The sequence below is a fragment of the Crocodylus siamensis genome, chromosome 2 (assembly GCF_052110815.1).
Source record: "Crocodylus siamensis isolate JL-2025a chromosome 2, ASM5211081v1, whole genome shotgun sequence".
Classification (NCBI taxonomy): Eukaryota; Metazoa; Chordata; order Crocodylia; family Crocodylidae; genus Crocodylus; species Crocodylus siamensis.
The window spans coordinates 175,951,716-175,968,760 of NC_143396.1; the positions used below are offsets into that span (position 1 = coordinate 175,951,716).

General features: G+C 47.6%; 1 protein-coding gene across 2 annotated transcripts in view; it reads right to left on the reverse strand.

The window, feature by feature from the left end:
- The window catches only part of IRF7 (interferon regulatory factor 7), a 25,577-nt gene extending 10,273 nt beyond the window's left edge, over window positions 1-15,304 (reverse strand). For both annotated transcript variants that reach the window (XM_090032392.1, XM_090032393.1), the window contains exons 1-8: window positions 15,243-15,304; window positions 13,153-13,266; window positions 10,004-10,166; window positions 9,058-9,259; window positions 7,569-7,669; window positions 5,214-5,265; window positions 1,589-1,741; window positions 443-670 (exon numbers count right to left, since the gene is read on the reverse strand). In XM_090032392.1, coding sequence (XP_089888518.1) covers window positions 443-670; window positions 1,589-1,741; window positions 5,214-5,265; window positions 7,569-7,669; window positions 9,058-9,259; window positions 10,004-10,166; window positions 13,153-13,175 — 922 coding nt within the window. In that variant the 5' untranslated portion in view covers window positions 13,176-13,266; window positions 15,243-15,304. The remainder of the gene's footprint in view (window positions 1-442; window positions 671-1,588; window positions 1,742-5,213; window positions 5,266-7,568; window positions 7,670-9,057; window positions 9,260-10,003; window positions 10,167-13,152; window positions 13,267-15,242) is intronic.
- Between the last annotated feature and the right edge of the window lie 1,741 nt (window positions 15,305-17,045).

The following is a 17,045-nucleotide window of genomic DNA, read 5'->3' on the forward strand; positions in this document are numbered from 1 at the left end:
ATTGGAAGAGAGCTGCTCCTGTGCCAGCAATACTTTCAGCTGCAACTCTGACCTTCACACCTGGGTCTGAGCAGGTATGAAGTTTCCTGTTTTTTTTCTGTATGTTTTAATTTAAGATAGTGATTCTCAACCAGGATGCCCTGTGATTCATTTAAAGGTGAGAGATACCTTGCAGTATTCACACTGTTATACATGACTCTCAGGAATTCAAAAACCATACTGCTGTGATGTGGTCTGCAGCAGAAGAACATTTCTATTATTTGTCTGTAATCTAAACAAGTGAGAGCTAAGAGCTGACGCTTTTCTAAGGGGTACCTTGAGTCTAAAAAGGCTGAGAACCACTGTTTAAGATAGTAATTGCTTGTTTCTATGTTACCTGGAGTTTTGCATGTGTGCCTGTATATAGTCCTAGCCAGCTCTCTGATAGTGGGATATAACTAACCTGTGTTATTAAGGTGACCTGTGACAGGTATGGCAGCACTGTGTGAAAGGTCCTGCTGGAGAAACAAAGCGGCAGAAGGGGTATAACCATTCGGCCCGGGGTGGAATTCTGCCACAGGTTCGACGGCCCACTGGACAACTGGGGGATAATTCTCCACTGGTCCACTTGGCACTCTGTTCTCCTGTTGGGGGTAATTACTTTGGTTCGGTTGATAGTGTGGACCTTCCTCTGGTGAGGTTAGGAGAAAAAAAAAAGACCGGAACAACAGGGTTAATGACCAGGATCAAGTGAGGCACTGCAGGAGGCTAGCTTTTATTTTATAATTGCAATCTCTGGTGGTTTTGCCCTCTGACACTTAAAAAATGCTGCAGAAACAATCATTGTCATCACAGTGTCATCACTCAGCCACTCTCTGTCCTTCCCATCCTATCCCAATACGAGTTCCCAACCCTTTCCCAGCTTTCTAGAACTCCAAACCAGAGAAGAGATGGACTTAAGGAAAGTTCTCAGACACCATACGGATGGGGGGTGGCACTAACCCCTATAAGGAAGACATAAAATTAGGACCATCATGGACTGGTTTTGGCTTGGACAGTATAAGAGTAGATTCTGATCTAGAATCAGCGAGGGCCCCTGAGATTTAATGTACTTCTCCCATTGTGAAGACAGCTGTCAGGGCCTGGCCATCTCTAGAAAGCCAGCTGTAACAGGGGCTTTGCCAAAAGACATCCAAGATAGGATTCCCAATGGAAAATCATGGGTAGGCAACCCCCAATGGGGACACTTCACACATACCCAGCAGAGAGCATGCTGAGAATCATGACTACTGCAAAGAATAAAACACCAACAGAAGTAGTTATTGGCTCTTTTTCCCTGGTCTGCCCTGCATGACTGGGTGCAATTTCTGTCCGGTACTCTTCTGGGACTTGCACAGGGTTCCCTACAGCTCCCAACGCCCAGGAAGAAAGGCAACTCTAAAGCAAGCCAAGCTGCTTTCCTCAGGAAAGTATTTCCTCCTCCCTTGAATCTGGTTTATGTGATTATTCAGGGACATTGAAACATGGATAAAATTGTAAGGGGTTCATGAGAGCCAGATGTTATATGAAATGCAAACATATCTCGGTATGGTTCTGCCTCTGAACCAACCTCCTGCAATGAAGGGTAGCAACAAAGGGCCCGTAAACATCTCCACTAGGTCAGGTTCATCAGGGTAATCATTTGAAGTGGAATGATGGCAGGTGTTCATCTGATCCCGGAAGGGGTGGTAGTCTGCCCTTCCAGCCTGCATCCTGGCCATTTCTGTGAAACAAGGCAAACCAGACTGTTTAAATTACATGCCTGTTGCAAGATTTCATACCTGCCCCCACCCTTTCCCATAAACATCCCCACCACTGTAGAACCATATAATCTCACTTTGCCCTGCAACTGAGATCTTGCCATAATTGGTCAAAGGAAGATGGTGAGGGTGTAACACTGCTAACCAAGTCTGTCTCCCCTTTGACCTTGCCATCATGATCCTTTCCTTTGTCATGTCTCTGTGACAAAGTATTTACCAGAATTTGAAGATTCACTGAAATTTGATGAGGCCACACCTGAAGCATTTCTGCTACGGCCTTGAGCTTGTGACCCCTGGGCTGTCAACTGTGCACTTTGGTACCCACACAACCCCAGCCCCCACTGCTATGGTTGAACATGCTGCAGGCTCTTGCCCCTGATAGCACGGCTCAGCAGTTCTTCAGCAGACTTGTTGCCACTGACCCACCGGCTATTAGGTAGTGCAGCGGTTCCCAAACTGTGGGTCGTGACATCAGCGGATGGGGTAACGGAGGTGGAGGGGCTGTGGGCTGGGAGTAAGGGTCATGCTGAGGAAATGTGGCCATAAATGGGGTCATGCTGAGGAAGAGTTTGGGAAGCACTGAGTAGCATCTCCAACTTCCGAATCAGAAATTGATTTCAGATTGGCAGAGCTTTAAAACACTTGCAGACCCTGGTCATACAGATCAAATCTTAAGTGAAGGGAGCCTGGCTTAACTTGGACTCCTTGTTGACACTACTTATCAGCATGACCATAGATCGGGGTGGGCAATTATTTGGGCCCAGGGGCCAAATAGGGAACTTTGCTGAGGTGTCATGGGCCACGTCAGCACTTGCCCCGACTCCCACAACAACGCACCAAAATTCCTTATGTGGCATGGGGTCGTGGGGGGGCAGGGGTTGGTGTTCAGGAGTAGAAGGGGTGGGTGAGGCCGAGATCATGGGGTGGGGTTGTGGTGCAGTGACAGCACGGGGCAAAGGCCTGGGACAGAGCCGTGATCCGCTGCCTGCACCCCCCCCCGCGACACATATGGTTTCTGCAGGCAGGGTCATGCAGGGAACAGATCATGTCTCTGCCCCAGCTCAGCTCCAAGCTGCCACCGCCCCAAGATCCCAGGGGCTCCATGGAGAGCAGCTGGGAGCTGCGCAGGCAGGGCACTCCGATCACATCCACCTGGTGGAGTGCCCTGCCTGCACAGATCCTGCCCCTGGAGGCAGGTGTGGGGTGGACGGTCTGGGGTACCCAGGCAGCAAGGCTGTGCCTGGCGGCAGCTGGAAAAAACCACTGCTGGGGCTGCCAGGAAATGGAGTCACGCTGCCCAGCCCTGCTGCACGCCTGGGCATGAGCCATGTCTCGGACTGCCCCCGTGCCTTTACTGAGCAGTGCAATATCACTTTGTGGGCCAGATCTGGCCCTGGGCCATATTTTGCCTTCTACTACCATACATTGTTCTCCTCTCCTGACTCTTCTCCTGGCTTTGGCTCCCTCCAGTGATCCCAAGCATGTATTACGTTTACCTGTATCCCCAGTGGGTATATCTACATGTGCAGTTAGCACCCAGCAATAAGCTTCAGGACTGCAGCGTGTCAAGCCAGAGTGAGTCACCCCAGCTGGCAGGGGACCTGAGGGTCAGCCTGCCAGCCCAGGGCTGCTGCACCCTGGCTCAGTGTGCTGCAGAGGGGCTAGCTGGGGCATGTGGGTGCTACAGTGTAGGGCTAGCCAGTAGGCAGCCCCCACACTATAGCACCCTCATGCCCCACCAACCCCAGTCACTGTCACTGTCTACATGTGGGTTTTGGTGTATGCAACTACTCTGCTGTAGGATAGTACTTTTCCCAGACAGTACTATCCTACAGCAGAGTTCATTAGTTTACTGCACCCTAATACAGGAGCGTGCGTAAGTGATGGTGATGCTTTACTGCGGAGCTAACTGGTCCACTCCTCAGTAAATCGCACATGTAGATGCACCCAGTCTTTACCTATTTAGCCTTAGCTGCATCTCTGGGATTACATCTGTGCTCCAGCAGAGCCAGAAAAGGCTCACAGATATTACACCAGGCTATGGAGCCTTGCATCAAAGTCTGTGTACAACAGAATGACTACCCAGGTAGGCTGCCCTGCTCCCTAGCACAGGGCACAAAGAAATGCTGACAGACTCAGGAAGGCTCCCGATTGCCAAGGCTGTACAATTCCTAGTGTCTTTCATGCCAGGACCTCCTCAGGCTTCTTTATACATGCAAGATCATACAGCCACACCATGCTGGGGTGATTAAAATGAAGCAGGGTAAAAACACCTGTCCAGTAACAGTAATTCAGTGGCCCTGGCTCTCCAAACCCTTCTTTGAACTGCAAAAAAAGCTTTGGTTATGCAGAGCTCCTCAGAGCCAGTGCTTCTGCCCTGAAGACTTTAGACAGCCAGGCCACACCCCGTTGAGCAACATGCAGCTTAACGGTCTGCACAGGCCACAGAACCTGCTGTTGGTGCACCACCAATTACCCAAGAAGGTTCTTGTTAGATAAGCAGGATGGAGGTGTGTGGCAGGATGCAGAATTGTATGACAGTTACTGTTATCCTAGTGTATGACTACTTATATAAGTGATTTCCAACCTTTTTTCATTTGCAGACCCCTAAAAAGTGTCAAATGTAGGCAAGGACCCTTTTGAATTGTAAATGTAGGCATTCACAGACTTTTGATTGATCATAGTCATCTTTCATAGACCCCTTAGACATAGTCTGCAGACCCCAGGGGCCTGCAGACCACAAGTTGAAAACTGCTGCCTTAGATGTGCTTTTCATATATGTAGCTTATGATCCTTTTCAGTAACAAGTAGGTACCTATCCCCACACTCTACCAATAGCTCAGCTGAGACCCAGGATGCCTCAGGGCTACATTTCCCAAAGTCCTCCACTGACTCAGGGTAGGTTTGTTCTTTTATGGCTGTGCACGCTGATGACATTTCTAGGACCTGATTATCAGTTATGCTCACCACATGCATTTTGCAATGATAACAGAAGAGATGTGGATGTTCAGCACATACATGGACCATTCATATTCATACATGGTACCCATTGCTGTAGGAGAAGTATGGATTCCAAAAGTGCATCAAACCTTATGCTCAGTTGCTGATAATTTTGGGTGCCCACACAAAAGGCACCTGATGGTTTATGCTTAAATGGCTTGCCCAAATTGTCTTAGTGAGTCAGGAGCACAGCTGGAAAATGAACCCAGGGCTCTTGCAAGACCTGAAGTACCCAGACAAAATGTAAATAACCAGGAACACGAATATAGGGGAGGACCTGCTGCTCAGATAAAACAGATCAGTAGTTAGGTGAAGATCTTTCATCTCTAAGTTCTTGAAAGGCTGTTACAAACAACTAAGTGCAACTCTTCTAGGTTTTATTTTCATGCAATTCAGTCTTTTATTTATTTAAAAGAAAACCAGTCTGTCACTCACCTTGAAGAGGGTTTCTCAGCGATAAATTCTGAAAACCATTTTCTATCTGTAGCTGCAAAATAAATGAGAGACAATTTGCTTTGTTTAATTGCATTATCACAGAAATCTGAGAAATTAAGTGCATCTGTGAACAAATGCCCCAATAGTTACTTTGTACATCTAGACACACTTTTACAAGGGAGCTTTGGCAGGTGGAGTTGATTCAGCCACAGTCTTGTTCTACATTTAGCTTTACTGCTCTCTAATGGCTCAGTAGAAACACGAGTCTGCTAATGTCAGTCTGAGCCAAGGACAATAATGGCTTCACAGGATACATACGAGCAAAATATGCTTTGCAACTTGGACCTGAAAAGGAATCTAGTGAAGATGGAGCTGAAAGCCAAGGAATTTGCTTAACAGCAGCAGCACCTCTTCTGGTATGGAAGGGAAGCCGCATAATTTTACAAGAAGGAAGCATTTTTACCAACTGACTTATACAAGTAGGGAGCATTTTACCATCTGAATTACTAACACCAGAGCACAGGAACACAGATACCTCACCACTTTTAACACCTGCCCAGAAGAGCTTTGCATCTTTCCACTCTTCTGTGAAATATTAAACATAACCTAAAGGAAATATGCCTCTACATCCAGCTTGCCACTGGACAACTTTGAGGTAAAAAAACTGTTTCAACTTTTTCTCTGTGCCTAACCTGGACAAAAAAAACTTTTCCAAACAGGATATTTTACCACACCTTCAGCCCTCCTGTGAAATATGCATTTTCATTTCTACCCAGGAGAACTTTTACAATCTCTGTTCTCTCCTATGCCTGATGAAGGGTGTGTGTGCCCAAAAGTTTGTAGATAAATACAATAACTTGTTTGCAAATTTCTAGTTGGTCTAATAAAAGGTATCACCTCTTCAATGTGTTTTGATTCCAATAGCACAACCAAGGATTTGCACCCAAAGAGCTAAGATTGTCGGTGGCGACTGGTTTGCTGGAACTGGAGCAAATCCCCAGTGTCCACAATGGGTGCGATCATCAGCTAGTGTGACCTGGTGTGATTCCACTGACATGAAGGGAGCTGGTTTGATTTACTAGTTGAGACTCTTACCAAGATAGAAGGGCTTGTCTATGCAATGATGTCCATGCTAGTTTCCAGGCCTCCTGACATAACAGGGCAACAACTACTTTCTGTGATGGCACTTGGGCTTCCTGGGGTAAATGCAGCCTGGCCAGCACAAGGAGGCTTTTCTGTGGCCAGCACAGTTGCATCTATGCCAGGGGTTTAGCTGGCACACTTACGTCTGCTGTGGGATGTGACTGTTTCAGCATTCCCAGCTGCCGCAGAGCTGTTGCAGAGGATTGTAATATAGACCAAGCCCAACTTAATTTGACCTGTTAAAGAAGTTCAAACCTGTGTAGATACAATTACTTCACATTTCTGGGGGACTTCTCTACTTTCTACTAAGCTCCCAAACAAGGTTTGTGAATTTTATAAAATATTTATAAATATATGTTATTAACCCATGTGTGGACAAATGTATTAATTATATATACATATACACACACACACACCTCTATACATATACACACACACAATATAGTATATACAATTAATATGTTCATATATGGATTTAAAAAAAAAAATCACCTTAGTTATTCTGGAGCAAGGTTTGGATTTGTTTTTTTGGAAGCTAGGCCTCAAGAACAGAAAATCGCCCAGCTGGACTAGAGGAGTGAGCAGGTGTGTCCAGACAGGGCCCACTTTCATGCCTCTTTGCAGCCTACCACATGCATGGAAATAGCGGGCAGTCAGGCAAAAATTGCTTCACCTCCACTATGGAAAACCCGTCTTGCACAGGGGGATACTCATGAACTGAAACACCTTCTACATAGCACTTAAGTATGAACTAGAGTGGAATGAATGGGTGACCAGACCCAGGTGCCCATTTAGAGAGCAGACGACACCAGGTTCTTTGGCCTCTTCCTTGGCTGCCATTCTGGTGGCAACTACCAGAGATGCTGTTGAGTGCCCTCAGCCCAAGCATCTCTTCCTACGGCTCCAGAACTGCTAGTTACATCTTAACTTAGCTGGGTGTTACAGAGATCAACTGCTCAGTCATGTTGCCAGGGCAAGAAGCATGGTAAGAGCAACTCTCAATGGCATCAGCATGCTTACATGCAGGGGCTAACAGTGAAGTTGGGGGCTAACAGTGAAGTTGCTTGGGTCAGCACTCAAAGAAAACCCCACTGATGACAGTTCCCCATGAACCTCTTTGACCTGAGACCTCTTCTCAGGTTCTGAACAATTCCAAGAGTGATCCTTCACGTTTAGTTTTTCCCCCTCTCCTCTCAGCCCCAGTTCTAGTACCTGTATGTGAGATGCAGGCTGTAACAGAACAGGGACTTTCACAGTAGGAGGTCTGGTGTCAAGCTTGTCCTTGTCGTCTTCATCCTCCTGCAGTATATGGTCTAAGAGACAAATCATAAAATTACAGAGAGCCATACTGACCAGTCAGATCCCATAATTTACACACCTGAATTTCCAAAAGGGAGACTTCACCATGATATACAGTTCCAATGAGGAGGGAGTGTTTGCTCAGAATTTAAAATCCACATCTGCAAAAGATGCTCTGCTAAATTCTGGATTCCCTCCGTTTTCAGTTGTTTCCAGTTGGGGACACCTACGGCCTCATTTCTCAATAGGGGCTGGTGATTCAGAGTGCTCCTGTTTGTGGGAACCATGCAGAAGGTATCAGAAGGAGGCCTACTTCTCAGAGGGTAGGCCGTCAGCACTTTCTAAAACTTCCCACCCCTCTCAGGTGCCTTGGGTTGGGCCCCCAGTACATACTAGCAAAGGCATGGTAGTGAAGCTCAGTGCCCAAGACAGCTGCAAGGTGCCCAGGGCAGTGCTGGCTTCTCCCATGCCAATTGCAGGGGTGCAATCAGCTGCTGCTGCAGTAATGGCTGTTCTTGAGCCCCTCCACAAAGGCAGGCTCTAGGGTTGCTACCCAGGTCATCCCTTCCCCAAATTATGCTACTGTACATTAGTCGAAGTGAGGACCCAAAAGTCTCTTTGGTGACAGATAAAAGTTAATTGGTATGTTTCTGAAAATCTTGCCCTTGATGCCACTGGCTTACTTGGATCTTCCTAAGCTGTTACACAGCTGGCAGGGGACTTCCTGAGTGCTTCCCTTAAACACATCTCAGCTCCCATCACCTACACAGCCCTACTGACTTCCATGTGTGCAACTATTCTCCAAGAGCTTGGCTCTCCATCTTTCCTCAATGCAGACCTTTGGTTTGGAGAAGGGAAGAAATATTTCTCTTGAGGAATGATCCATGGGCCAGTCACCCTACCTGCCATGGAACATACTCTCACTCCAGCTGAGCCACCCCCATCATTCAGACCACAGGCCGATATTTTTCAAGAGGGTTCAGCTGCTTTCATTGACAGAAAGTAGCAGGGGCCAGTGGGTGTGAGTTATTTCTAAATATCTGGCTCCACAATAGAACCATTGGTGCAAAGGAACAAGAGAGGTTTTCCTGTTGGCTACAGGAGCCCTGAAAAATGAGTTGCACTCGTTTTTCTGAGGGATATTAGTCCACCTCTACAGTTGAATGATATCTTTTCTGTCTCTTTTGTTTACCTTCAGTTAGTGCTAAGGTGACCTGAAGAGGGCAAAGTAATGTTAGCGGCCTGAAAGGGTTCTAGCAAACAGCCCATCTCCCATATGAAGTCGTGGTATAGTCAGTGTGGCACAGGACCTGGGCCAGGATGAGAACAGCAGCAACTCCTTCCACAGCTTGGAGCCCATATCTACCCATCTCAGCCCTCAACATGTAACCCCCATCCTTACTTGCAGTAGCGGGAGCATTGTTGGTTGCCACAGCAAGGGGCTGCTTGATTCTGTACACTTTGTGGGGGTCGTCGGAGTTCTTGGAATTATTTTCCACCATCATGAACATGTTAGTGGAATCCAGAGCACAGCGGAAGTTCGTTTTCCACCTGGCTCGATCTTGGATATTTGGATGGTACTTTCCACTGGCGATGGCCCAGGCCTATTCATAAAGAGGAGGGTAAAAATAAGAATTTCCAGTTACTAGGTCAGACTATAAGTCCATCTTGGCCAGTATCTGGTGTCATACAGTGACAGAGTGCATGCTGAAAGGGAGAGTAAGCCAAGTATGACCAAGGGTTTGTCCTTTGTTCCTCTCCCACTTGCAGCCGCTAGCATTTAAGGTTTAGGAAGTTTTGATTCAGAGGCTGTGCCCTTAACTTGCATGTTCAAAAGCTGCTGATGCGCCTTTCTTCTAAGAATTTGTCCAGTCCTTTTATGGGGGTGAAGAGAAGATAGGTAGGGAAGGAATTAGAGAAAAAGAAAAATTACAGCTTGACTGTTCTCCCTGGTAGCAAGGTCTGAAAGCCTCTACACCAGTGGTCTCCAAACTTTTTTGATCGTGCACCCCTATAAGTAAAAGCTTTTTGAGCACACCCCCCCAATATATGTATATTTATATAAATATAAATAGAAGTGCTAATATTTTCTTCCCACACCCCAATGGATTGTCTTGCACACCCCACTTTGGAGACTACTGCTCTACACAGATCCCTCCCAATCCACCATTAGCACATTTTAAGACCTCATCCGGTTTACACCATAGCTGTAAACAATCTTCCTCCCAATCAGTTTGAAAACTCATTTACCCAGGAGTAAATCTGGAGTCGCCTGCCTAGTTTGGACTGGCTTCTGCAGGAGTTGGGGTTTTGCAAAGGAAAGGAGAGAGAGTCATTTGGAATCCTACCTTGAAAATTTCATTATCGTTGTTGGTAATATCCCTCCTGGAATTGTGTTTCCAAGGGATGCGAAATTCAGTGTGGGCTTCATTTGTCCAGCGGATCCCTTCATACTTGTTGCTGTTGATCTCTTTAATCAGCCAGGGACCGAAACGCAATTTCTGAGAATCCCTAGAACAATAGAGACAGAGGTTAACACAGGACCATGGCAAAAGCACAGCACACACTGAAAGACCAGAGCCACAAGGAACAACATCACCCCTGGATGGCCTACTCCTATGCAGGGAACAGTTTTGCTGTGATAAATGCAGGTATTTAGCCTGTGACCAGAGGCCTATACAAGCCAGTGAAAAGCTGCCTCCTTCTCCTTGTCAGAGCATCAGGACAGAGCTGATCCACTGCTGGCTTTGGTTGCTAGTGCACTAATACAAGCTGCTATGCAACTCTCAAAGTATAGATGCACGGAGATGCACCTGTGTGCAGTTGTTCTGGACAAATGCATTTATGGACATGCAATGCATGGAATATTAGCCAATAATAGTACAGAATTAGTACAGAAATTGAATGCAGCCTGGTCAGTTGCCAAGAGTTCCCCTTCAGTGCTATAACAGCCTCTTGTGACCACGGACAAGCCCTCACATCTTCCTGGGCTTTTGGTCCCCATCTGTAAAAGGGGAATTGGCAAAGGCATGAGGCTAGCAAGTCCACTGCACTGTGGCACACTAGTTTCTGTAGCCAATGATACACAGGAGAGGGATATGAGTAGTATCATATCCAGCTGCCCAGACTCCTCAGCACAAAGGACTAGGTCCCTATTGACAGCCAGTCATCTGGAGCAGCCTTCAGAGAAAGGCTTGAGCTTGTGCCTCTGATGCCATAGTGAGACATCATCCTGCCCACTTTCCCACTACAGCCCTTCAAAGGGGAAGGGCGACACCTCCTTTCCTTCCTCCACCCCAATCTTGATGGCCATCTATTCTACTTAGTCTCCTTCTGACCATAGTTCATATGGTATTTAGCACAGTGAGGTCCCAACCTTATGTGCGGCATCTCTAAGACAGTGCCATACATGATGGCAAGACTTGGAGGATATTTTTACACATGCTCTTAGGATGGGGAGGTGCTTTAATCAGAGCAGCTCCAAGAGCCACTAAATAAAAAGTGCCCAGAGCGTCTTGTGTAACAATGTCCCTGTGCTTCAAAATAGTGGTGAAGCATCAAATGAGGTATAGAAAGGAGTGCCCCACCACCATTTTGAAGCACAGGGATGACGATACACAAGACACAGAGGCTTGCTAGAGTACAGTAATTACCTTGCTCCAGCAAATTCTATTCATCAAGTCTACTCCAACGCGCTGTAATTACAACATCTGAGGAGCACATCTGCAATGGGCCGGCCTCAGAGATGATGCTCAAGGGCAACCAGCATGGTTTCATTAGGGGCAGGTCATGTCAGACCAACCTGATTGCCTTTTATGATCAGGTCACAAAAGCATTGGATGCAGGTGTTGCCGTGGATGTAGTCTTTCTGGACTTCAGCAAGGCCTTTGACACCATCTCCCACCCCATCCTCATTAAAAAATTGGGCGACTGTGGCATTGATGCCTACACAGTCAGATGGATTGCAGATTGGCTGAAGGGTCACACTCAGAGGGTGGTGGTGGCCAGGTCATATTTGACCTGGGGAGAAGTGGGCAGTGGAGTCCCCCAGGGCTCGGTCCTTGGGCCCTCGCTGTTCAATTTCTTTATCAGCGATTTGGATGACGGGGTGAAAAGCAACCTGTTTAAATTCGCTGATGATACCAAAATTTGGGGTGAGGTGAGCACACTAGTAGAGAGGGAAAGACCGCAGCAAGACCTGGATAGGTTACAGGGGTGGGCTAACAAAAACAGGATGCGTTTCAATACTGACAAGTGCAGGGTGCTGCACTTGGGCAGTAGTAACCAGCAGCACATTTATAAGCTGGGAAATTCCCTTCTTGAGAGCACAGAGGCAGAAAGGGATCTTGGAGTCATTATTGACTCCAAGATGAACATGGGCCGACAATGCGAGGTCACGGTTGGCAGGGCCAATTGCACCTTGTCATGCATCCACAGGTGCATCTCTAGCAGGGCCAAGGAGGTGATCCTCCCTCTCTGCATGACACTGGTCAGGCCACAGCTGGAGTACTGCGTCCAGTTCTGGGCGCCCCACTTCAGGAGGGATGTGGACAACATGGAGAGGGTCCAGAGGAGGACCACCCGCATGATCCAGCAACAACGGGGCAGACCCTACAGTGAGAGACTGCGGGACCTGAACCTGTTCAGCCTTCACAAGCGAAGGCTGAGGGGGGGACCTGGTGACCGTCTATAAACTCACTAGGGGGGACCAGAAGGGTTTGGGGGAGACCTTGTTTCCCCTAGCGCCCCCTGGCATAACAAGGAATAACGGCCACAAGTTATTGGAGAGTAGGTTTAGATTAGACATCCGTAAGAACTACTTCACGGTCAGGGCGGCTAGGAGCTGGAAGCAACTTCCAAGGGAAGTGGTGCTGGCTCCTACCCTGGGGGTCTTTAAGAAGAAGCTTGATGCCTACCTAGCTGGGATCATTTAAGCCCAGTTTTTTCTCCTGCCCAGGCGGGAGGTCGGACTTGAAGATCTACAAGGTCCCTTCCGACCCGACTTCTATGATTCTATGAACTCCCTAGCAGATATTTACCCAGGTCTGCCACCCATGATAAGGACTGGAGAGTGCAACAGGGACTATGTTTAGAGAGCAAATTTACTGTGTCCAGTCATGGTGCCTTCAAACACATTGCAGAGTTCAGCATTACATCTCCGCCTCCCCCCAACTCCTAACTAGGAACAGTGTACCCATGTCTGCTTCCTGTCAGGGAGGCAGGCTAATCAACACGATCACTTAGCAGTGCTAATTAACTCAATGTTTCCACCATGCCAACTCTGCTACATGGCTGCTCATTTAGAGTCAAGGAGGTTGTGAGCTAAGGCATGGAGCTGCATGGTCTATGTTGAGACACTGCCATCAGGTGCAGTAAATTTAGTTTCCACCGGGCCAGGAAGGGTTGATCAGCTTTTCTTATTGCTGTCACCTTTGGATTGGTACATCACTCCTGTTGCAGAGCACAATGCATCTTCCCTCCTAATCCAGCCACTCACCCTTCATTCTCTGAAGCAGCCATGGTGCACACAGGCTCAGACGAGTTGGAGACTCAAGGGCTGGGCAGTTCGCTCCCTGCCTACCGAATGGAGTTTGTGCCAATTCAGTGGAACCTGCAGACACAGAGAGAGCAATACACAGTCACTGGCATGTTGCAACACCCTCTGGGTGGCACAGAGAAAAAACACGTGAGCAGCCCACCCTGTGCACCTGGGTTCCCTTGCAGCTTTTAGCCTGCACACATTCCTTGAGGCCAGTGTGAGGCATCATCCTGTGAAGGGAGTGTTTACTTTGTTTTCTTGCACAGACTTTGCTGGTGTCTGTGGACAGAGGGTGGGCAGAGCAAGGGACACTTATGGTTTTCACAGTAGTTGCAAACAACGTGGCAGATGCTTTATGCCACAAACAAGGTGGTTTCTGTTCCCAAGAGCTTCAGTCTAATGAGGAAACAAAACCTATAGACCTTGCTGCTCAGGTGTCCTTCAGAATGGGCTTTCAGAAAGAAGAAGAATGATCAACTAATCTACAGTAACAGCTCTGTTACCTGGCATCCCCAGGGAATGGGAGATGCCAGTTAATCAAATGTGCACCGTCTGGTACACTCCCCCGCGTCAGTGTGCCAGGGGACAGGGTGGAGGGGCCCATGCAGGCTGCTTTGCCATGGGCCGAAGAAGTGGCAAAGAAAAACTCAGCTTGCGGCAGCAAAATGAGAAGTCCCCCAGAAGTGGTATTTCCAGTTTCGCTTTTGCCACGTCCCTCGGATGCTGGTTAATGGACTTTTCTGGCTAATAAAGTGCCGGTTAACACAGCTTTTGCTGTACTTCAAACACACAGAGTAGGAGATGCATTTACTAATCCCTGGACTGCCTTGAGTCTAAGAAAAAAACTATGCCATTTGTGTAACCCTGTCTTCTCCGATTTATTTGACTATTCTCCTAAAACCAATCCTGCCTGGTCCCATTTCCTCCTCCAGTTGAGTTGAGCTAGCACCAGTTTTCAGCAGAAATATGCTGCAGGATATTCCCAGGAGGAGCTAATTTGTTGCTAAATCCACCAGGTGGCAGCCTGCTGCATTTTGGTGACATGCAGGCCTGGAACTGCATACAGATACCATGAAGGTGTTAAAACCTGAGGTTAGGAGATCCCAAGTTCTAGCAATGATTCTACCACTATCTTCTACCAGGATCATGATCAAGCCACAGAGAGAGAACCATGTCCTCTACCCCCTTTCCCCATCTAGTTACTGGGGATACAGTTTGTAACCCATGTCAGCAAGGCTTCAATTAAGGCCTCTTTGAAAGTGCTCCCGCAACAGAAGCACATAAACACACATGCTGAGTAACCAATGTAACCGTGATGCAACAGTAGCCACCCAGGCTGCATATGAGGGATCCTGAAAATCCATACGGTGACTTCCTCCATGCTTCCCTTCACTGCATTGCAAAACCCCTGCAAGTTAGCAGAGTCTGACAAAATTCATAGAGAGAAAGACACATCAAGCTCTCAAACTGCAGGCTGACCTGTCACCTGTCACTGTATATTTAGCACATCTGTGCATGCAACTTATCTTTTCCCCTATGGAGCTCAAAGCCCTTTGCTGAACCAGGTGAACTATCTGTGGCAGTGACCTCTGCCAGCCACAGAAACCAGGCAGGGGGAGAAGGTGCCTGTTAAACTTTTGTAAACTAAGCCAGGAATTATGAAGGATAGGAGGGAAATCTTCCCAAGCAAATCATCATCTGCCTACAAAAGAACGGCTTTAAGCAGTGTGCTGCTGAAATCAATTGCAAAACATCTGAATTTCAGCATGTACAAGCACACAAGCACACACATATACACACACACGCAGAGCTAACATGCCACTCTGGGACATCCAGCCAACTTTTGCTCTTTTGGCATCCACTCAAATCCCTTGCTGCTAGAGGACAAGAATAAGGTAAACAAAAAGCATTTAGTTATTTGCAAAGAATGGAGAAAAAGACAACCCCATGTAGCTGTGATTCATTTTTTTCCTCTTCTCCTCCCCAGCTCTGATCAGTGATCAGCACCAGCAGGAAACAACAAAACAGCACCCAGCCAGATTGGTTACCTTTGCTGTTCCCAAAGGATGTTACCAGGGGGTGTCTGTGAGTTGTTGCAATAATATCAAAGAGTGCTGACTGTAGAAGCTTCCTTTTATAGTCATTCCAGCTCAGGGCACAGCCAATCAGCAGGTGCAACGTTTCCAGAATGGGAGGGTTTAATAAAACAAAAACATGAAACCTTATCCAAACCTATTTCCAGGCCAGGCTGTGGTGATTCAAGTGGTTTCTACTGCACCTACGCATATATAGGACTTCCTTTCCTGGAAATCGCATGATCTTCTCAAAAGTAAAAGTTTCATTTTTCTCCGGCTCTTTAAGAAAGCTGCTTAGAGGACTAGCTTCCCTACAAACCACTACCATAATGAACATCCTTCCGCTGTCCATCCTGGAGCCCAGCCAGACACTTTTCTAAAGCTGCTTTTGATATGCCAGCAGCTCCCCCAGGGCTTATTATTGCCCATTGAACTTCTTTCTTCTTCTCCGTTTTCATCGTAATACACGTTTAAATGAAACTGAAAACAGCTGTGTTTACAGAATGTATTGTATGTACAGTGTAAATATTTAAGTTTTATATACTGTTATCATTCCTGCCAGCAGTGGTCAAATAGCAGCTTTAATCAGAAATCTTTGGCTGGTAGGGCTAGACATGCCACAAATTAAGCCCAGTGCCCTCCTTGACTGCACCTCCAGCCCCCTTCCCTTACTCAGTCTACAGCTCTGCTTTCTGCTGCCTGCCCTATCTGATGCCATGCTGTCTTGCCCCTTCCCAGTCTGCCGCATGTCACTCACAGAGGCTGCCTGTGTCATTTGGGGCATGCATGACACAGGTTGCCCATGGACATGGCAAAATGCATTAGATTAAGGGTATCAAACTTATCTGCATCTTCAGGTTGGATCCAGCCTGTGGGCTGTATGTTTGACACCCCTGTATTAGATCATCTAGTTTTTTTTCATTGGAGGATCATTTCTTATAATTGCTGCTGGGCTGCCTGATGTATGACATTTCCTGTGTCCATGGAAGGACAAGCCAGTAGTGTTCAGAAATCTCCAAAGGTCTCAGAAATTAATTTCTCCTACATTAACTGCCCACAAATGTTGCTACCACAGAGTTAAGGTGGCCCCAGGCTGCCCTGTGCCCTTCTAGGAGGATGAGAGCAGTTAATTTCAACTTAACTTGGCAAGGCATAGCTGAGGTACATACCAGCACTGCACGCAACCTTATGCTGCTCCCTGCTGGTCTGAACACAGCCTCTTCCCAGTTCAGGTACAGTCAGGTGAGCGCTGTAACAAGCAGGTGGGACGGCTGGCTCAGGGGCCGTGCTGGTGCTTGTGCTGCTTCATAGGTTTGAACTACAGAGCTTTTACTTGAGCTTTCTAGTTATGATCATTGTGCTAGGCAGGGATGTGCTGAACTGCGGCGGAGCTATAGAGGGGGAAGGCAGGGGGAGCTGTCACTGCAGTGAGATGAGGGCGGCCTGCAGGTCTTTAGGATAGTTTGCAGCAATCACTTAAGGTTTCTCCTCTGCAGGTTTACTACTTTTAGAGAGGTTGAATCTCTTGGGTTACTCATCCTCCCCACTTCCTCTTGACCAGGCTTGGTCAATCCCCAGCCTGTGGGCCAGATCCGGCCCCCAGCATCATGGCATCTGGCTTGCCCAGCTCCCCCGAGGTCTGTAGGGAGCCCCACAGGCTGTGGCCCTGCCAGCTAGATTGGACACACAGGGCACGTGGGGCCCAATCCCAGTGTGTAACATCAGCCAGGGGCGGCAGGGGGCCTTCAAGCCTGATCTCCGAGTGCTAGGCGGTGG